The sequence below is a fragment of the Oncorhynchus masou genome, chromosome 22 (genome assembly GCF_036934945.1).
Source record: "Oncorhynchus masou masou isolate Uvic2021 chromosome 22, UVic_Omas_1.1, whole genome shotgun sequence".
In the NCBI taxonomy this organism is placed as follows: Eukaryota; Metazoa; Chordata; class Actinopteri; order Salmoniformes; family Salmonidae; genus Oncorhynchus; species Oncorhynchus masou.
Genome location: NC_088233.1, coordinates 28,843,762 through 28,862,576, shown reverse-complemented (window position 1 = coordinate 28,862,576; position 18,815 = coordinate 28,843,762). Strand labels below are relative to the sequence as shown.

The following is an 18,815-nucleotide window of genomic DNA, read 5'->3' as shown; positions in this document are numbered from 1 at the left end:
TCTGTGTGGAACATCATAGTTAATTCCTCTCTGTGTCTTGTCTCTGGTTATTAAGAAGTTATTTACGTTGGACCCTGAGGCGTTCACCGACCTGAATACAGTACTAGCATGCCCGATTAGAGTGATGCATGGCACATTAGCCTCTATTAATCACAGCTTTATATGAGTACCTCACCCTCTAAAATCACAGCTCTATCTCAGTACACCCACTCTAGAATCACAATATATGAGGTGTCTTACAATTACAGCTGTATCACAGCTTGACAGTAAATGTGTACACTCTAAAATCATAGCTCTGTCTAAGTACAGGCTAGAATCACAGCTCTATGATAGTCTGGAATCACAGCTCTATGATAGTCTGGAATCACAGCTCTATGATAGTCTGGAATCACAGCTTTATGATAGTCTGGAATCACAGCTCTATGATAGTCTGGAATCACAGCTCTATGATAGTCTGGAATCACAGCTCTATGATAGTCTGGAATCACAGCTCTGTCTAAGTGCAGTCTAGATTCACAACTCTAGGGGAGTCTGTAATCACAGCTTTATGATAGTCGAGAATCACAGCTTTGTCTAAGTACAGTCTAGAATCACAGCTCTATGTGAGTACACTCTCACACACATTGAAATGTGTGTGTGATTATCACTAATATAGAAACGTACTCTGATGATTGCACAATATTGGGTGTGGGTAGAATTGGGTGTGATTAGGAATGACCTAATCATTCTACTTAGTGTGAGGTTTGAACTGATGGTGTTTCTATGGTGACTAACTCAGCGGCTCACAACCCGGACAGGGATGGTCAGACACACACATATTGTTGAGTTGTTGTTATTGTTGTTGTAGGAGTGTATAGAGGAGGTGGTGGGGTCTCCTATCCCTGACAGACAGCGGTCCAGACTGTTCAGGTCTACCTCTGAGAGTTCAGATGAGCTGTCAGAACTAGACCTGTCCCACGGCAAGAAGGACGCCTTCGTACTGGAGGTATGGTTGGCTGTGTGTACTGTACTGTAGGGTGTGTGTACCGTAGGGGGGTGTATTATGTTGGATGTGTAATTGTAGTGTGTGGGCATATGATCTGTAAAGGATCTGAAAAAACAAATAAAGCAACACATCTCCCCCATGTGACCTACTTGTTGTGTGTATGTACTGACATGTATGTGTAACTGATAGATGCACACACACTACATGTTCATGTTTTTAAATGTCTGGAAATTGTAGTGTTTTGTCAAAATGTATTTTTGGTTCTGTGTTGGACCCCAGTAAGCCTCGCTGTACCATTGGTGTCGGCTAATGGAGATCCTAATAAATCACATCAAATCTGTGTGTTAATGCTTTTCTTCTCATGTCTTTAGATTGATGACACTGATGCAGTAGAGGACATCCAATCCCTTCTCACTGATGCCCCCTTGCCTGCAGGTACACACACACACACACACACACACTGTTCTACAAGAAATGTTCTATTCTATTCAGCTCTGCTCTTTTAGGATGTCCGTCCATCTACCTGTCTCTCTCTCCAGGGTTTTACAGCTGTAACACAGAGGTCATGCCTGGGATTTACAACTGGACTTCAGGGCTTCAGGTCAGACTCACACACTGAAACACTGCTACTACTACCACTACTACTATACTTCACCTACTGCTCCTCACAATTGGCCCAGCATCGTCCTGGTTTGGCCCGGGTAGGCCGTCTTTATAAATAAGAATTTGTTCTTGAATTACTTGCCTAGTTAAATAAAGGTTAAATTTGAAATATATATTTTTTACTTGTACTACTACAACTACTGTACTACTTCTACTACATCTACTGTTCTACTACTACTACTGTTCTTCTACTACTGTTCTACTACTACTGTTCTACTACTACCACTGTACTACTACTACTAATGTACTACTGCTACTACTGTACTACTACTACTACTATTCTACTACTACTGTACTACTACTTTACTACTTCTACTACTACTGTGCTACTTTTACTACTGTGCTACTACTGCTGTACTACTACTGTACTACTTCTACTACTACTACTACTACTGTGCTACTTTTACTCTTATCCAGAGCGACTTACAAATTGGTGAATTCACCTTCTGACATCCAGTGGAACAGCCACTTTACAATAGTGCATCTAAATCATTTAAGGGGGGGGGGGTGAGAAGGATTACTTATCCTATCCTAGGTATTCCTTGAAGAGGTGGGGTTTCAGGTGTCTCCGGAAAGTGGTGATTGACTCCGCTGTCCTGGCGTCGTGAGGGAGTTTGTTCCACCATTGGGGGCCAGAGCAGCGAACAGTTTTGACTGGGCTGAGCGGGAACTGTACTTCCTCAGTGGTAGGGAGGCGAGCAGGCCAGAGGTGGATGAACGCAGTGCCCTTGTTTGGGTGTAGGGCCTGATCAGAGCCTGGAGGTACTGCGGTGCCGTTCCCCTTACAGCTCCGTAGGCAAGCACCATGGTCTTGTAGCGGATGCGAGCTTCAACTGGAAGCCAGTGGAGAGAGCGGAGGAGCGGGGTGACGTGAGAGAACTTGGGAAGGTTGAACACCAGACGGGCTGCGGCGTTCTGGATGAGTTGTAGGGGTTTAATGGCACAGGCAGGGAGCCCAGCCAACAGCGAGTTGCAGTAATCCAGACGGGAGATGACAAGTGCCTGGATTAGGACCTGCGCCGCTTCCTGTGTGAGGCAGGGTCGTACTCTGCGGATGTTGTAGAGCATGAACCTACAGGAACGGGCCACCGCCATGATGTTGGTTGAGAACGACAGGGTGTTGTCCAGGATCACGCCAAGGTTCTTAGCTCTCTGGGAGGAGGACACAATGGAGTTGTCAACCGTGATGGCGAGATCATGGAACGGGCAGTCCTTCCCCGGGAGGAAGAGCAGCTCCGTCTTGCCGAGGTTCAGCTTGAGGTGGTGATCCGTCATCCACACTGATATGTCTGCCAGACATGCAGAGATGCGATTCGCCACCTGGTCATCAGAAGGGGGAAAGGAGAAGATTAATTGTGTGTCGTCTGCATAGCAATGATAGGAGAGACCATGTGAGGTTATGACAGAGCCAAGTGACTTGGTGTATAGCGAGAATAGGAGAGGGCCTAGAACAGAGCCCTGGAGGACACCAGTGGTGAGAGCGCGTGGCGAGGAGACAGATTCTCGCCACGCCACCTGGTAGGAGCGACCTGTCAGGTAGGACGCAATCCAAGCGTGGGCCGCGCCGGAGATGCCCAACTCGGAGAGGGTGGAGAGGAGGATCTGATGGTTCACAGTATCGAAGGCAGCCGATAGGTCTAGAAGGATGAGAGCAGAGGAGAGAGAGTTAGCTTTAGCAGTGCGGAGCGCCTCCGTGATACAGAGAAGAGCAGTCTCAGTTGAATGACTAGTCTTGAAACCTGACTGATTTGGATCAAGAAGGTCATTCTGAGAGAGATAGCGGGAGAGCTGGCCAAGGACGGCACGTTCAAGAGTTTTGGAGAGAAAAGAAAGAAGGGATACTGGTCTGTAGTTGTTGACATCGGAGGGATCGAGTGTAGGTTTTTTCAGAAGGGGTGCAAATCTCGCTCTCTTGAAGACGGAAGGGACGTAGCCAGCGGTCAGGGATGAGTTGATGAGCGAGGTGAGGTAAGGGAGAAGGTCTCCGGAAATGGTCTGGAGAAGAGAGGAGGGGATAGGGTCAAGCGGGCAGGTTGTTGGGTTGTTTTTACTACTTTTACTACTACTTTTACTACTGTGCTACTTTTACTACTGTGCTACTTTTACTACTGTGCTACTTTTACTACTGTTCTACTTTTACTACTGTGCTACTTTTACTACTGCTCTACTACTACTGCTGTACTACTACTGCTCTACTACTACTGCTGTACTACTACTGCTCTACTACTTCTACTACTACTACTGCTGTACTACTTCTACTACTACTACTGTGCTACTTTTACTACTGCTACTTCTACTACTGCTGCTGTACTACTTCTACTACTGTGCTACTTTTACTACTGCTACTTCTACTACTGCTCTACTACTACTGCTGTACTACTACTGCTCTACTACTTCTACTACTACTGCTGTACTACTTCTACTACTACTACTGTGCTACTTTTACTACTGTGCTACTTTTACTACTGTGCTACTTTTACTACTGCTACTTCTACTACTGCTCTACTACTACTGCTGTACTACTACTACTACTACTGCTGCTGTACTACTTCTACTACTACTGCCAGACTACTTCTTCTACTGCTACTGCTGTACTACTTCTACTACTGCTACTGCTGTACTACTTCTACTACTACTACTACTGCTGTACTACTACTACTGCTGTACTACTTCTACTACTACTACTACTGCTGTACTACTTCTACTACTACTACTGCTGTACTACTTCTACTACTACTACTGCTGTACTACTTCTACTAGTACTACTAGTACTACTACTTCTACTACTACTACTGTACTACTACTACTGCTGTACTACTACTGCTGTACTACTACTTCTACTAGTACTGCTGTACTACTACTTCTACTAGTACTATTATACTACTACTACTACTGTACTACTACTACTACTACTTCTGTTCTACTTTTACTACTGTGCTACTTCTAATACTACTACTGTCCTACTACTGTTACTACTGTTACTACTACTGTTCTACTAATACTAGTGTACTACTACTACTGTACTACTACTGTACTCCTGTTCTACTTCTACGACTGTACTACCACTACTACTGTACTGCAGTTCTTCTACTACTGCTGTACTACTACTACTACTGTACTACATATTCTGCTACTGTTCTACTACTGTTACTACTGTACTACTACTACTACTACTACGATTACTACTGCTGTACTACTTCTACTAGTACTGTTCTACTACTACTACTACTAGTACTATTATACTACTACTACTACTGTGCTACTACTACTACTACTTCTGTTCTACTTTTACTACTGCGCTACTTTTACTACTGCGCTACTTCTAATACTAGTACTGTTCTACTACTACTGTTCTACTTCTACTACTGTTCTGCTACTGTTCTACTACTACTACTACGGTACTACTACTGTACTACTTCTACTGTTCTACTTCTACTACTGTGCAACTTTTACTACTACTACTGTTATACTACTGTAGTACTACTGTACTACTACTACTGTACTACTACTACTATACTACTTATAACTACTACTACAACTGTTGTACTTCTACTACTGTACTACTACTGTTCGTCTACTGTTCTACTACTACTGTTCTAACTACTACTACTGTACTACTTCTACTGTTCTACTTCTACTACTGTGCAATTTGTACTACTAGTACTGTACTACTACTACTACTATTATACTACTACTACTACTGTACTACTACTACTACTTCTGTTCTACTTTTACTACTGTGCTACTTTTACTACTGTGCTACTTCTAATACTACTACTGTTCTACTACTGTTACTACTGTACGACTACTGTTCTACTACTACTAGTGTACTACTACTGTACTACTACTGTACTACTGCTGTTCTACTTCTACGACTGTACTACCACTACTACTGTACTGCAGTACTACTACTACTGCTGGACTACTTTTGCTACTACTACTGCTCTACTACTACTACTGTACTACTTATACTGCTACTGTTCTACTACTACTACTATTGTTCTACTATTGTTACTACTGTACTACTACTACTACTACTACGATTACTACTGCTGTTCTACTACTACTACTACTATTATACTACTACTACTACTACTACTACTACTACTGTACTACTACTACTTCTGTTCTACTTTTACTACTGTGCTACTTTTACTACTGTGCTACTTCTAATACTAGTACTGTTCTACTACTACTACTACTACTGTACTACTACTACTACTGTACTACTACTACTACTGTACTACTTCTACTGTTCTACTTCTACTACTGTGCAATTTGTACTACTATTACTGTACTACTACTACTGCTCTACTCCTACTACTGTTCTACTACTACGACTCTACTACCACTATTACTACTATTCTACTACCTCTACTACTGTACTACTTCTACTAGTAGTACTGTTCTACTACTACTGTACTTGTACAGTTCTACTATTACTGTACTACTTCTACTACTACTATATTACTTCTACTACTATTCTACTGCTACTATTCTACTACTAGTTCTACTACTACTATTATTCTACTTCTACTACTACTGTACTACTGTTCTACTACTAGTACTACTCCTACTATTGTACTACTGTACTACTACTACTGTTGTACTACTACTACTGTTCTTCTACTACTACTACCAATGTACTAGTTCTACTACTACTGTCCTACTTCTACTACTGTACTACTACTACTCTTCTACTACTACTGTACTAGTTCTACTACTACTACTATTATTCTACTACTACTGTACTACTACTACTACTGTTCTACTACTACTTCTTCTACTATTGTACTACTTCTACTACTACTGTTCTACTTCTACTACTACTACTATTACTGCTGTTCTACTACTACTGTACAACTTCTACTATTACTACTGTTCTACTACTACTACTACTGTTCTGCTACTGTTCTACTACTGTTCTATTACTACTACTACTACTGCTACTGCTGTTCTACTACGACTACTGTACTACTTCTACTACGACTTTTTCTTCTACTACTACTGTTCTACTACTACTGTTGCACTACTACTACTACTACTTCTACTACTGTTCTACTACTACTGTTGTACTACTACTACTACTACTGTACTACTTTTACTACTACTACTACTGTTCTACTTCTACTACTACTACTGTTATGCTACTACTGTACTACTTCTACTACTACTACTGTTCTACTCTAGTACTACTTCTTCTACTACTACTGTTGTATTACTACTACTACTGTACTACTTCTACAACTACTACTACTGTTCTACTACTACTACTGTACTAGTTATACTCCTGTTATACTAGTTCTACTACTTTACTAGTTCTACTACTACTATTATTCTACTACTGTTCTACTACCAGTACTACTCCTTTGACTATTGTACTCCTTCTACTATTGTACTACTTCTACTACTGTTCTACTTCTACTACTGTGCTACTTATACTAATACTTCTACTACTGTTGTACTACTACTACTGTTCTACTACTACTACTGTACTTTGTATACTAATACTTCTACTACTGTACTACTGTATTACTACTACTGTTGTACTACTACTGTTCTATTACTACTACTACTGTTCTTCTACTACTACTTTACTACTTCTACTTCTACTATTATTCTTCTACTACTACTACTGTTCTACTTCTACTACTGTTTACATTTACATTTAAGTCATTTAGTAGACGCTCTTATCCAGAGCGACTTACAAATTGGACTGTTCTACTACTAGTACTTCTACTACTACTGTACAACTTTTACTACTACTGTACTACTACTACTGTACTACTACTTTCCTACTACTTCTACTAATACTACTACTACTACTACTACTGTTCTACTACTGTACAACTTTTACTACTACTGTTCTACTACTAATGTACTACTACTACTGTACTACTTCTACTATTCTACTACTACTACTGTACTACTACTACTACTGCTACTAGTGTACTACTACTGTATTACTACTAATGCTGTACGAGTGTACTACTACTACTTGGCAATTACTACTACTGTTCTACAGGTTATTGAGAGATTATAATATGTTTATTTCGTTCTTTGCTAATCCCCCCCTCCCTAGATGTTTACATCTGTCAGGGTCTACAGACTCAATAATGCCAATCTGACCAACCAGGGCCTCAACAAGATCTTCACTGACCTCTGTGAGAATTTACTCAAGGTAAGACCACACACGCACAATGGGGATACGCTGGTCAAGCCCAAGCATTGGTGTTTCTCTTACTTAATCTACGTAATCTTTAACTTCTGTATTAAATTGAAATATCTGCTTTTTATTTGTCTGTGTAGAGTCTATACTTTAAGTTACGTTCCATGATCCCCTGCTGTCTATGCCATCTCAACTTCACTGTAGCCGTACCAGAGGAAGAACTCATACAGGTGAGAAGACACACACCTAAGAACACCTCTCCTATTTTGTCCATCTTTCCTATAAACATTTTGGTCAGTATTGGGAATTGGAATTGCCAGGGACCTCAAGATACAATATTATAAAGATACTAAGGTGCTGATACGATAGGTATTGCGATTCTCACGATCCTATATGTATTGCGTTTCGATAAAGGTGTTTTATTGATTTGATGTTCCAACATATTGTTCACTATGCATCTGCTGCAGAGGGACGAGAGAGCATGAGAAAATGTGTTTTGTTCACTCAGGGAAATAAGTGCTGAAAACATGTTGGCTCACTATTTAAAAAGAAGATGGAGAATAAGCTATATTCCTCAAACTCATCGCTGGGCCTCGAAGCCAGTTTCACTGCGTTTTTTAAATTGTTCCCCTCTAATCCGGGACTGATTTCAATCTGGGACACCAGGTGGGTGCAATTAATTATCAGGTAGAACAGAAAACCAGCAGGCTCCAGACCTTGTAGGGTAAGAGTTGATTAACCCTGGGTTTAGGGCTGGGCAATATGTTTGTGTGCCATATTCCAAATGCCTGTATCGCAAGAATCAAGGTTTTGTTATTCTCTGTTTTTTTAGCATTTATGCTTGTTCTCATGTTGTATTTTTGGTTTTGTCTCATTCACTCCTCTTGTGTTGTGTGCACCTTCCCATTTACATTAGAGGTCTGTATATAATGATGAAATGCATGTCTCCGCCCTAACAAGACAGGAAGGCAGACGACAAGCTTTGGTTCAAAGATAGCTTCTAGAAAATGCACTGCCCTAATTTTGGACAATATTTTAGCGAGAGTGAAACCTTTCACCACAGATAGAACAATGAGACAGATATTTCACTGGATGTATAAATATGAAGCATCTGCCCGGCGTTTCCACTAGTGAGAGGAAGCCCAGTGGCCAGCAGTGAAAGGAGATTTTGGTCAACATTCTGCAAATTTTCTCATCTATTAAACATTTGTTCTCAATACAGTTTTCTGTTCCAAAACTAGAATCTGTTTTGAACAGAGGGGACTAAGTAGAGTAGACTTTACCCTTTGTTACAGTTTTTTAAAATTGCGTCGTTTAGAAGGAGTGCAAAGGCGAATTGAGTTATTACACACACTCGCTTCACAGAGTAGGCGTTCCCTTACGGAAATATGCAGATGATGCTAGAACAGGCAAATAGGATCTCACTAGCTCGTGCTTGGTCTGCCCACCTCCTTGCTTGTTCTGCCCACTATTACTCATTTGTTCTCATTGGAAACGAAAGACTGTGGTCTATCTTGGTTTAGTTATAAAAAATCTTTGCTTTCAACTTCGCCTCTTCCACTATGGTTTATACACACACCAAGCCCCTCCCCCTGCCTCCATTCGTCAACAAAGTTGAGATCACATCTTCCTCTCTGACAAGCAGTTTAAACTCGCTATTTGAGATTTGGTCCAACAGAATCGGTCACATGGACACCAAAAAACAAAGTGAGACATTATTTTACTGTAATAGAGGAGAAGTAAAATTTTCTAACAAGACCATTTTATGTCTCAACTACCCAAATTGTGTGCAGAGCAGACAATACTAAAACGAGAGTATCAATGAACATTGATTCTGGAAAATTAATTCTGTTAGTCGCGAGCGGCAATGTGGTACCACATACCGCTAGCAGCATTTTAGCCAAAGACTGTTAACTAGTGTGTTTTATAAATGTGCAATAAACATAAAACACAATCATATAAGAAATTGGCAACTTGTTTCCATTCTGAGAAATAAGGTAGGCCGCTTGATTTCAACATGTGGACAGGCTAACATGCTTTTCAAAGAGTTGGAGACAGACCGAATGGTGTGTTCATAACAATTTGACTGTTCAACCTTGTTAGCTAGCAAATAGATCCCAAGTTGGCTAAACTTGAAATATAAAGATTCGCAGACTAATCACTAACACGTGGGCTTGAGAGATTGTTGATGAGACCTGTGTTTAAAAAATGGTGGAGTCTAATTGCTGCTAGAAGATGTTAGTCATTATTAGTGAATGTGCATTATGCATGGTTCTAGTTAAATTTGTAACAAAAAAGGGCATTTTCATAGACAGACTTGAAAGCCAGATCAGTGATTATTGCAAAAAAGCAGTTTAAACTATTTTGATAACATTCTTAAATTATTAGTAGGTCTTATGGTTGTGGAAGGCTTATATTTAGCCTAGGTATAACTTCACAAGCCCTGAATTCATTAGATTATTGCTGACTATTTGAAATGCACTATTTGAAGTGTATTTTACCTTTAATTGTACAACAACGCGTATTAAGTTAAAAAAATATATATAAAAAAAAACATTTGAAAAAATCTACAAACCCTTATATGTTTTTAAAAATCGAGATAAGATTTTTAGGCCATATCGCTCAGCATTACCTGGGCTATAGGATGAGTTTTAGTGCTTGTACAGCTGATTAGAGCTAGCTAAAGCTAACTTTTTAAGAAGTCGATACTTTGAGTCAAATATCTATATAATATCCAAAAATAATACTGCGATATGAAACTGTATACATTTTTCCCCCTATCACTTTACCTGACATTTGTGTCAAGAAATGATAGCGACAAGGTAATTCTAGTTTCATTCTTTCTCATTTTCTCACATACCCTCTCCCGTTTCCTCTCCCCCTGTCCTCCAGGTGGCGGTGACTGCTGTAGCCATGAGTTTTGACAAGGAGACTCAGCTGGCAGCAGACAAGGCTCTTAACAAGGGTTAGTATTCTCAAAGGCTGTAGGTCAGGGGATAGAGATAAGGGTCTGGTGTTATGGAGAGCTGAAGGAGACGAGACACTTGAGATTTGAGTTAGTGCACGTTGGTGGGTTGAGGAGTGAAAGAGATTAAACTCTGTGTTTGTTTTCCAGGGAGTGGTGAGAATGAAGAGCAGCTACAGTTTTCTATGGAGCTATGTGGAGAGTCAACATCCTCCAACAACCAGCCTACAGCCAAACTTTCAGGTACACCAATCCTTATCTCTTATAATCCTGGATCACTAACAACTGCCTAACCTTTAACCTCCAATAGAGTCATCCCTCAGCAGACAAAACATCAGCAATCCTCTAAGCGTCTGGAACGTCTCACTCCTTGAAGCTCTCTTAACCATAGTGTTCTACTCTCTGTCCTCTATTTCAATATGTTCTGTAGTAGTTGTGTTAAACATGACTTTACCGTCTGTGACTGTATGACCAGGTAAATAATGTAACTGTATAACCAGGTACATCCTCTCTCAGGTGTTTTAGACCTGCAGCCATGTCTGTGTGTGTGTGTGTGTAGAGCTATGTTGAGTAGCACTGTGATGACTATAAGAAAAACAATCCTGCTCGTCACTGATCTGGAGAGAGAGCTGGGGTTAAACCAAAATGGCTGCCCTCCACATCAGCCAGGACCAGGAGCTAGACCTAGGAGATAGGATTTAGGACTAGGGAACAAGATGTGGATATAGGACCAGGTATAAGGAAGTGTCTGTAAGGTATTGAGATACAGTGTGTTGTATCTTGCTGAGGCCTGAAGAGTCAACATCTGTGGTTGTGTGTGTGGCAGTGCATCATGGTGTGTGTGTTGACAGGTCTTCCAGAGAGTGCCATGACCCACTCCTCATCTCGAGGTAAGCTCCCCCACCCACCCCCTCCTTGCTGCCATGGCTACCACGGCCCTTTTTTAAGTTCTCATCCTTTTGTTCTCCTGCTCCGCCCCAACCTCCTCCTTTTATTTTCTCTATATTATTTTTCTTTATGTGTCTATATTATGTTCTATGTCATGGGTGTATGCAGTTTTCGGTACGTGTGTGGTGTGTGTATGCACGCGCATGTATGCGGTGTGGATGTTGTGTGTGAGCTTGTGCACGTGTGTGTGTGTGTGTGTGTATGTTTCTCCAGTTTCCTCGGTTGATTACGGTTCCTTTGCAGACAGATGCAGCACCTGGCTAGAGCTGCTTAGGCTGAAAGCTCACACCATAAGACGAGGATCAGTTAAGACAAGTAGGAGGACACAGTCGCTAGCAAACTCTGGTACACACACACACACAAACATACACATGCCTCCCATATTGCCGCTGGGGGGCGGAGCGTTACAGATCATGCACCAGCTGATTAACTAGAGTGTGAAAGTTGAAGCCCCGCCCCTCAGAGGAATGACCAACCAACAGCCAGCGTATAACCTCTGACCCTGTCACCATAGTGACAGACATGGAGGAAGTAAACATGAAAGAGGATCTTAAAACACACTAAAAACATATCTTACTAAAGCTGACGACTTGGGGGAATTGCAGTTTGATGCTACATAAATGAACTTTGTTATGAACTGTGATGATAACTGGACATCATTAATTGCGATTAAAAAACAGGACACGTCTCAAATCACACCCTATTCCCTTTAATGCACTACTTTGGACCAGAGCCATATGGCAGATCCCTGTGTAATGCTCTAATTCGGTAGTGGGGAGGGATTTAAGATGCAGACTTCATGTTATTCAAATTGGCTCTGAAGGTTCCAGGTCGGATTGAAGCATCATTCACTATGTTACGAGATGGAACATCTTTCACACTCTGGCTTGATTGAATCATTCTGCTTAGCAGACTGCCTAATTTGTTTCTGTTTTGTATCGATCGTACACACACACACACACACACACACACACACACACACACACACACACACACACACACACACACAAACACGCTAATTTAAACAAGGCCACATAGGGACTCTAACACACACACAAACAGGTAAATGCATGCACACACACACAAGGCCTGGCCTGTCTGTCTGTCTGTCTGTATGTACGTCTGTCTTGTCTGTTTGCAGAGGCTGTATGGTTGTTTGCCTGTCTGTCACTGAATGGTGCATGGCAGCTCACGCTTTCATCACTGTGATTATACTGTCATCATGTTACACTGCTGCGCATTCTCTCACACACACAAACAAACTAACTAACTAACTCACAGCTTATAGTGAGTGGTTCATTTGGGAGGTGTGGGGTCCCAGGTTGTGGGCGAGCCTAAACAATATATACTGACAAAGACACCTATCACAGAATACTACAGGTCACGGCGGGACCTACACGTTTTTTGATAGAATGACTGTAAGGTATGTTATGGCAACTTTTTAAATGGACACTTTACTCAAGTGAATCAAATATATAATTTCCCCCTCCAGAAATGAGCCCAATAACATATTTCTCCATATCGTCAGGCTGTAGCCCAACTGATGCAGTATAGTGGCAATAAATAAATGGGCTGATCATTCGCTAGACCAAACTCTACAAATTATCTTGTTGCTAGTTAGCAACATATTTATGGTTTGAAAGTCCCTGGGAATGTGCCACTGGCACTCATCAAAGGACCATGTACAGTGAATATAATGTAGGCCTACCAGTTACACCTGACCCGTGCTACATTTAGCACTGGTCTCCCCATGCATTCAACACTATTGGCTAGTGCTAGATGTGCATAAACCTAGCTGCTTAAAATGGTGCAGTTCACACATTTTTAGAAGTTGAGAAATGAGCATAGTAAAAGATCCTCCTCTTCAAAACTGCTTTCAAATGTGTGTTTTCCCACCACTGCATTAAGAATGCTGTACATTGACTGGACATGCATGTTTCTCTTCCTGTGCAGAAATTTGAATGCTCCTAACTCTTGAGAGAAATATTATTTTCTCGTATAGAATGTGACAAGCTGACCAATTTATTAAATAAACTATTCTAATATGGGGTTGTCTGATTTTGCTGTTGCTTACTCATGTTGTTGGCTGAGGAAAAATAAATGTGGACAAAAGAAATTCATTAGATATCCCTAATTCAAAATGTGCTTTTCCAAAATTACCAGCTCTCATTTGGATCTGGCCTAAATTTAACCCGTTTGTAGTTTGCATTCAAACTCCACACACATATCCATTTCCTCCAGCTCATAGCTCATCATATCTGCTAATCTTTGCAGCACCATCTAAAGGCTGAGTCTGGTATTTCCATCCCTCCCTCCCTCTTTTTCTCGCTCGCTCCCTTTCTCTCCCCCATTCTCTCTCCCCCTCCTCCAGTCTCGTCCTCAGAGCGCTGCAGTCCTCTCCCAGAGGTACGGTCCCGGTCCCTACGCTCCACCAGGTCGTTGCCTTGCGGTGCCCCTGTTACCGTGGTGAAGATGACTCCTCTGTCCTTTCTCCCCAGGACGCGTATTGTCAAATATTTGGGAATCATCAACATGTTCTTCATTAGAGAGACCACGTCACTACGAGAGGTACACGCACACACACGTTTGTGTAATAGATTCCTGCAGGTGTCATCAGAGATGAGTAGGAAATGATTACATGTCTTTCTGTGGTATGCGTAGTCTGTTCCTCTGCTAGCTCATAGCAATTATTTCGCAAAGATTAACATATTTACCTGTGTGTGTGTGTTAGGAGGGGGGTGTAAGTGGGTTCCTGCATTCCTTCATAGCGGAGGTGTTTGCCATGGTCCGTGCCCATGTAGCAGCTTTGGGGGGCAACGCCGTAGTGTCATACAGCATGAAGGAGTGTGTCTTCATGGAAAACCCCAACAAGAACCAGGTACACACACACACTGTTAATTTGCTCTGTTAATTAAAGAACTAGAGGCCTATAGTATTGTTCTGTTTGAACTAGAATATTTTCTCAAAGAACCACCAGGTTACCCCCTTACACTCGTGGAACTTGACCTATGTGGTTTGGGCCAAATTGAAATTAACTATAATAAGCATAGGTATGACCATGGTAGCAATTCGAAGATAACACATTGAAGGTTACGGGTAAATGATCAGACTCCAAACATTACACTTGATTTGATGTGCTTTTTATATTTACTGTACTTTTACACAGCATTTGTCAATAACGAAATCTGAAAATACTCTGGATTTATTCAGTAACAATAAGAATATTCATTGAAATGTTGGAGTAGATGCAAGATAAGAAAACAAGATTACAAGGGTTTGAGTGAGAGGTTGTCTTGAAGTGGCCACACACCTGCACTTTTATGACACAAGGAAAGAGTCCTCAACTATAAGGTACTTTTTTGTAGCTCTTCTAGCTTTGATATTGAGGAAAATTAAATGAGTTTTCAAAAAGGAAATGTGAGGTGCATTGGTGTGTGGTTAGCTTGCATGACATCAGTGGTATTTATTATATTCCTCAACATCTCATGTTTTAGAACACATCAACTCCTCCCGATTTACAGCATGTCCCTCACTCAGAGAACAGATGTGCAAAAGTAGCCCAGTTAGCAGGAGGGATTGGGAGCATGCTGTTGCACTTGATGCTCAAGTTTATAACGGCTGTCAGTCAAAACTCATACAGTGCTGTGAAGCAGATAACTGGAGCTCTGATGTCATGTTACTGTACAGCCACTGTGTTCCAATTTATGCACTTAATAACAAAATCAATAACAAAATCTGACATTTTCAACCCGTGTACGGGATGACGGGCTGTGAGTGGAAAGGACTACAAGACCCTCATGTCTGTCTTCTCTTTCTATCTTGCCCTTCTCTCTCTCTCTCTCTCTCTCTCTCTCTCTCTCTCTCCCATTTCTCTCTCTCTGTCTCTCTCCAGGCTCAGTGTCTGATTAATGTTAGTGGTGATGCTGTCATCTTTGTCAGAGAATCAGACCAGGAGGCCATACCCCCTCTGATTACTAGCGGACAGACCAGCAGCACTGGCGCTGATGGGACCACATGACACACACACACACTTGAGTCTAGCCATCCAAATAATTGTGATTTATGTCTGCCTTAAACAGACTAGTTGATGGAGAAATTGTCTCTTAATTGTCCATTAAGGCACTCTACACAAGCCATTTAGAGGCATTATGTAATGTCTGTCTGTCTGTCTGTCTGTCATATAATAGACATTCCAATACATAGTGAAGTTTTAGGCAGCTAAAAGACTGATTGCTCTCCATCCAGACTCTGCAGTCACTAGCCGGCCATTCTAAAGTGTACAGGGTCGTCATTAGTACACAGCCATGGTAAAGAGTACCATACTCAGTACAGCAGGGTTTCCCAATAGGCAGCCCGTGGGCCAAATTCGACCCGTGTGTGGTTTTATTTTGCCCACCCAAGATTTCGGAGCAAAAAAAACCCATGGTTTTATATCATTTTTGTTCTTTGACATAAGACTGTAAAATCACCAGGAAATTAGCTCAAAGTGATTTTAATTTAGGAAATCTGTTTCCAAGTATTCCCACGCATAGCTACAGTGCCTTGCGAAAGTATTCGGCCCCCTTGAACTTTGCGACCTTTTGCCACATTTCAGGCTTCAAACATAAAGATATAAAACTGTATTTTTTTGTGAAGAATCAACAACAAGTGGGGCACAATCATGAAGTGGAACGACATTTATTGGATATTTCAAACTTTTTTAACAAATCAAAAACTGAAAAATTAAGTGTGCAAAATTATTCAGCCCCTTTACTTTCAGTGCAGCAAAACTCTCTCCAGAAGTTCAGTGAGGATCTCTGAATGATCCAATGTTGACCTAAATGACTAATGATGATAAATACAATCCACCTGTGTGTAATCAAGTCTCCGTATAAATGCACCTGCACTGTGATAGTCTCAGAGGTCCGTTAAAAGCGCAGAGAGCATCATGAAGTACAAGGAACACACCAGGCAGGTCCGAGATACTGTTGTGAAGAAGTTTAAAGCCGGATTTGAATACAAAAAGATTTCCCAAGCATTAAACATCCCAAGGAGCAGTGTGCAAGCGATAATATTGAAATGGAAGGAGTATCAGACCACTGCAAATCTACCAAGACCTGGCCGTCCCTCTAAACTTTCAGCTCATACAAGGAGAAGACTGATCAGAGATGCAGCCAAGAGGCCCATGATCATTCTGGATGAACTGCAGAGATCTACAGCTGAGGTGGGAGACTCTGTCCATAGGACAACAATCAGTCGTATATTGCACAAATCTGGCCTTTATGGAAGAGTGGCAAGAAGAAAGCCATTTCTTAAAGATATCCATAAAAAGTGACGTTTAAAGTTTGCCACAAGCCACCTGGGAGACACACCAAACATGTGGAAGAAGGTGCTCTGGTCAGATGAAACCAAAATTGAACTTTTTGGCAACAATGCAAAATGTTATGTTTGGCGTAAAGCAACACAGCTCATCACCCTGAACACACCATCTCCACTGTCAGACATGGTGGTGGCAGCATCATGGTTTGGGCCTGCTTTTCTTCAGCAGGGACAGGGAAGATGGTTAAAATTGATGGGAAGATGGATGGAGCCAAATACAGGACCATTCTGGAAGAAAACCTGATGGAGTCTGCAAAAGACGTGAGACTGGGACGGAGATTTGTCTTCCAACAAGACAATGATCCAAAACATAAAGCAAAATCTACAATGGAATGGTTCAAAAATAAACATATCCAGGTGTTAGAATGGCCAAGTCAAAGTCCAGACCTGAATCCAATCGAGAATCTGTGGAAAGAACTGAAAACTGCTGTTCACAAATGCTCTCCATCCAACCTCACTGAGCTCGAGCTGTTTTGCAAGGAGGAATGGGAAACAATTTCAGTCTCTCGATGTGCAAAACTGATAGAGACATACCCCAAGCGACTTACAGCTGTAATCGCAGCAAAAGGTGGCGCTACAAAGTATTAACTTAAGGGGGCTGAATAATTTTGCACGCCCAATTTTTCAGTTTTTGATTTGTTAAAAAAGTTTGAAATATCCAATAAATGTCGTTCCACTTCATGATTGTGTCCCACTTGTTGATTCTTCACAAAAAAATACAGTTTTATATCTTTGTTTGAAGCCTGAAATGTGGCAAAAGGTCGCAAAGTTCAAGGGGGCCGAATACTTTCGCAAGGCACTGTATAGGCATATGTGATCGTATCCTAATTTAATCAAGGTATGAAATTATTGTTTTTGTGAAATACTATATCTGTTTGGGTTTCTTGCGGTCAATTTGAAGGGTACAAATTATTTATAACTATTTTCTGGACCCCCGACCATCTGCTCAAGGAAAAGTAGGCCCACGACTTAGTAATTTGGGACCCCTGCAGTACAGGGTAGCCACTACTGAAGATGGCCATACTAGAGAACAAAATTGAGTTTAATTGTCTGTCACTGTATGACAATGTTTTTGGCAAACATGCACACAAACATACACCCACCCTGTGGACAGCCTCCTGTCACATTCCTGGCTGTCCTGACTGCGGCCTCAACGGTGTCCATATTACTGAACTCTCCTGTTTTTAACAATCATGTAAATGCTGGAAAATAAACTTATTGCGATGACCTCTTTTTTGTTCATAGTCTGGGTGCAACGATAACTTTTATTTGTGTAAATGTACTCAAATCTGATTTTAGTATTTTTATAAAGTTAAAGTATATTAGTGGTGTCTAATTTTGCATGTCTAATGAAGTCCTTGAAGTTTGATTCATTGTGTAAGAAGTAAGGGTACGTGATGCGTTCTACTGTTAATGAATACAACCTGTTTCTCTTTCTCTGTAAGACTTGAATATAAATAAATATAGAGTGTGTTACTTAGTGTCTAGCAGCATGTATCTACTATTGCCATGACTCTGTCAGCTTGTTGCCTGAGATAAACAGTACTGCACAATAAACTGAACTACAGTGAAAAACAGCCTGCCAATGTCTGGTCCAGTCTCTCGGTGCCTATCAATGATCTCCTGTTATAAATGTTTTTTACTGAAAGCATTTTGATGTCAAAGCAGATAAGATTGCTTTGAAACTGTAATTAATTTGTACATGACAAGGAAATATCAAGTTACAC

At 41.1% G+C, this 18,815-nt stretch overlaps 1 protein-coding gene across 3 annotated transcripts in view; it reads left to right on the top strand.

Annotated features, from left to right (window-relative positions):
- The window catches only part of c2cd5 (C2 calcium dependent domain containing 5), a 64,336-nt gene extending 48,016 nt beyond the window's left edge, over positions 1-16,320 (top strand). Inside the window, exons 16-27 of one of the 3 annotated variants that reach the window (XM_064929818.1) lie at positions 848-985; positions 1,357-1,420; positions 1,525-1,586; positions 7,731-7,829; positions 7,958-8,047; positions 10,710-10,782; positions 10,933-11,025; positions 11,634-11,672; positions 11,974-12,045; positions 14,102-14,298; positions 14,462-14,608; positions 15,623-16,320. In XM_064929818.1, the coding sequence (XP_064785890.1) occupies positions 848-985; positions 1,357-1,420; positions 1,525-1,586; positions 7,731-7,829; positions 7,958-8,047; positions 10,710-10,782; positions 10,933-11,025; positions 11,634-11,672; positions 11,974-12,045; positions 14,102-14,298; positions 14,462-14,608; positions 15,623-15,748 (1,200 nt within the window). In that variant the 3' untranslated portion in view covers positions 15,749-16,320. Of the gene's footprint in view, positions 1-847; positions 986-1,356; positions 1,421-1,524; positions 1,587-7,730; positions 7,830-7,957; positions 8,048-10,709; positions 10,783-10,932; positions 11,026-11,633; positions 11,673-11,973; positions 12,076-14,101; positions 14,299-14,461; positions 14,609-15,622 lie in introns of all 3 variants that reach the window. The other 2 variants (XM_064929817.1, XM_064929819.1) reach the window with 2 other exon arrangements.
- Positions 16,321-18,815: the final 2,495 nt, after the last annotated feature.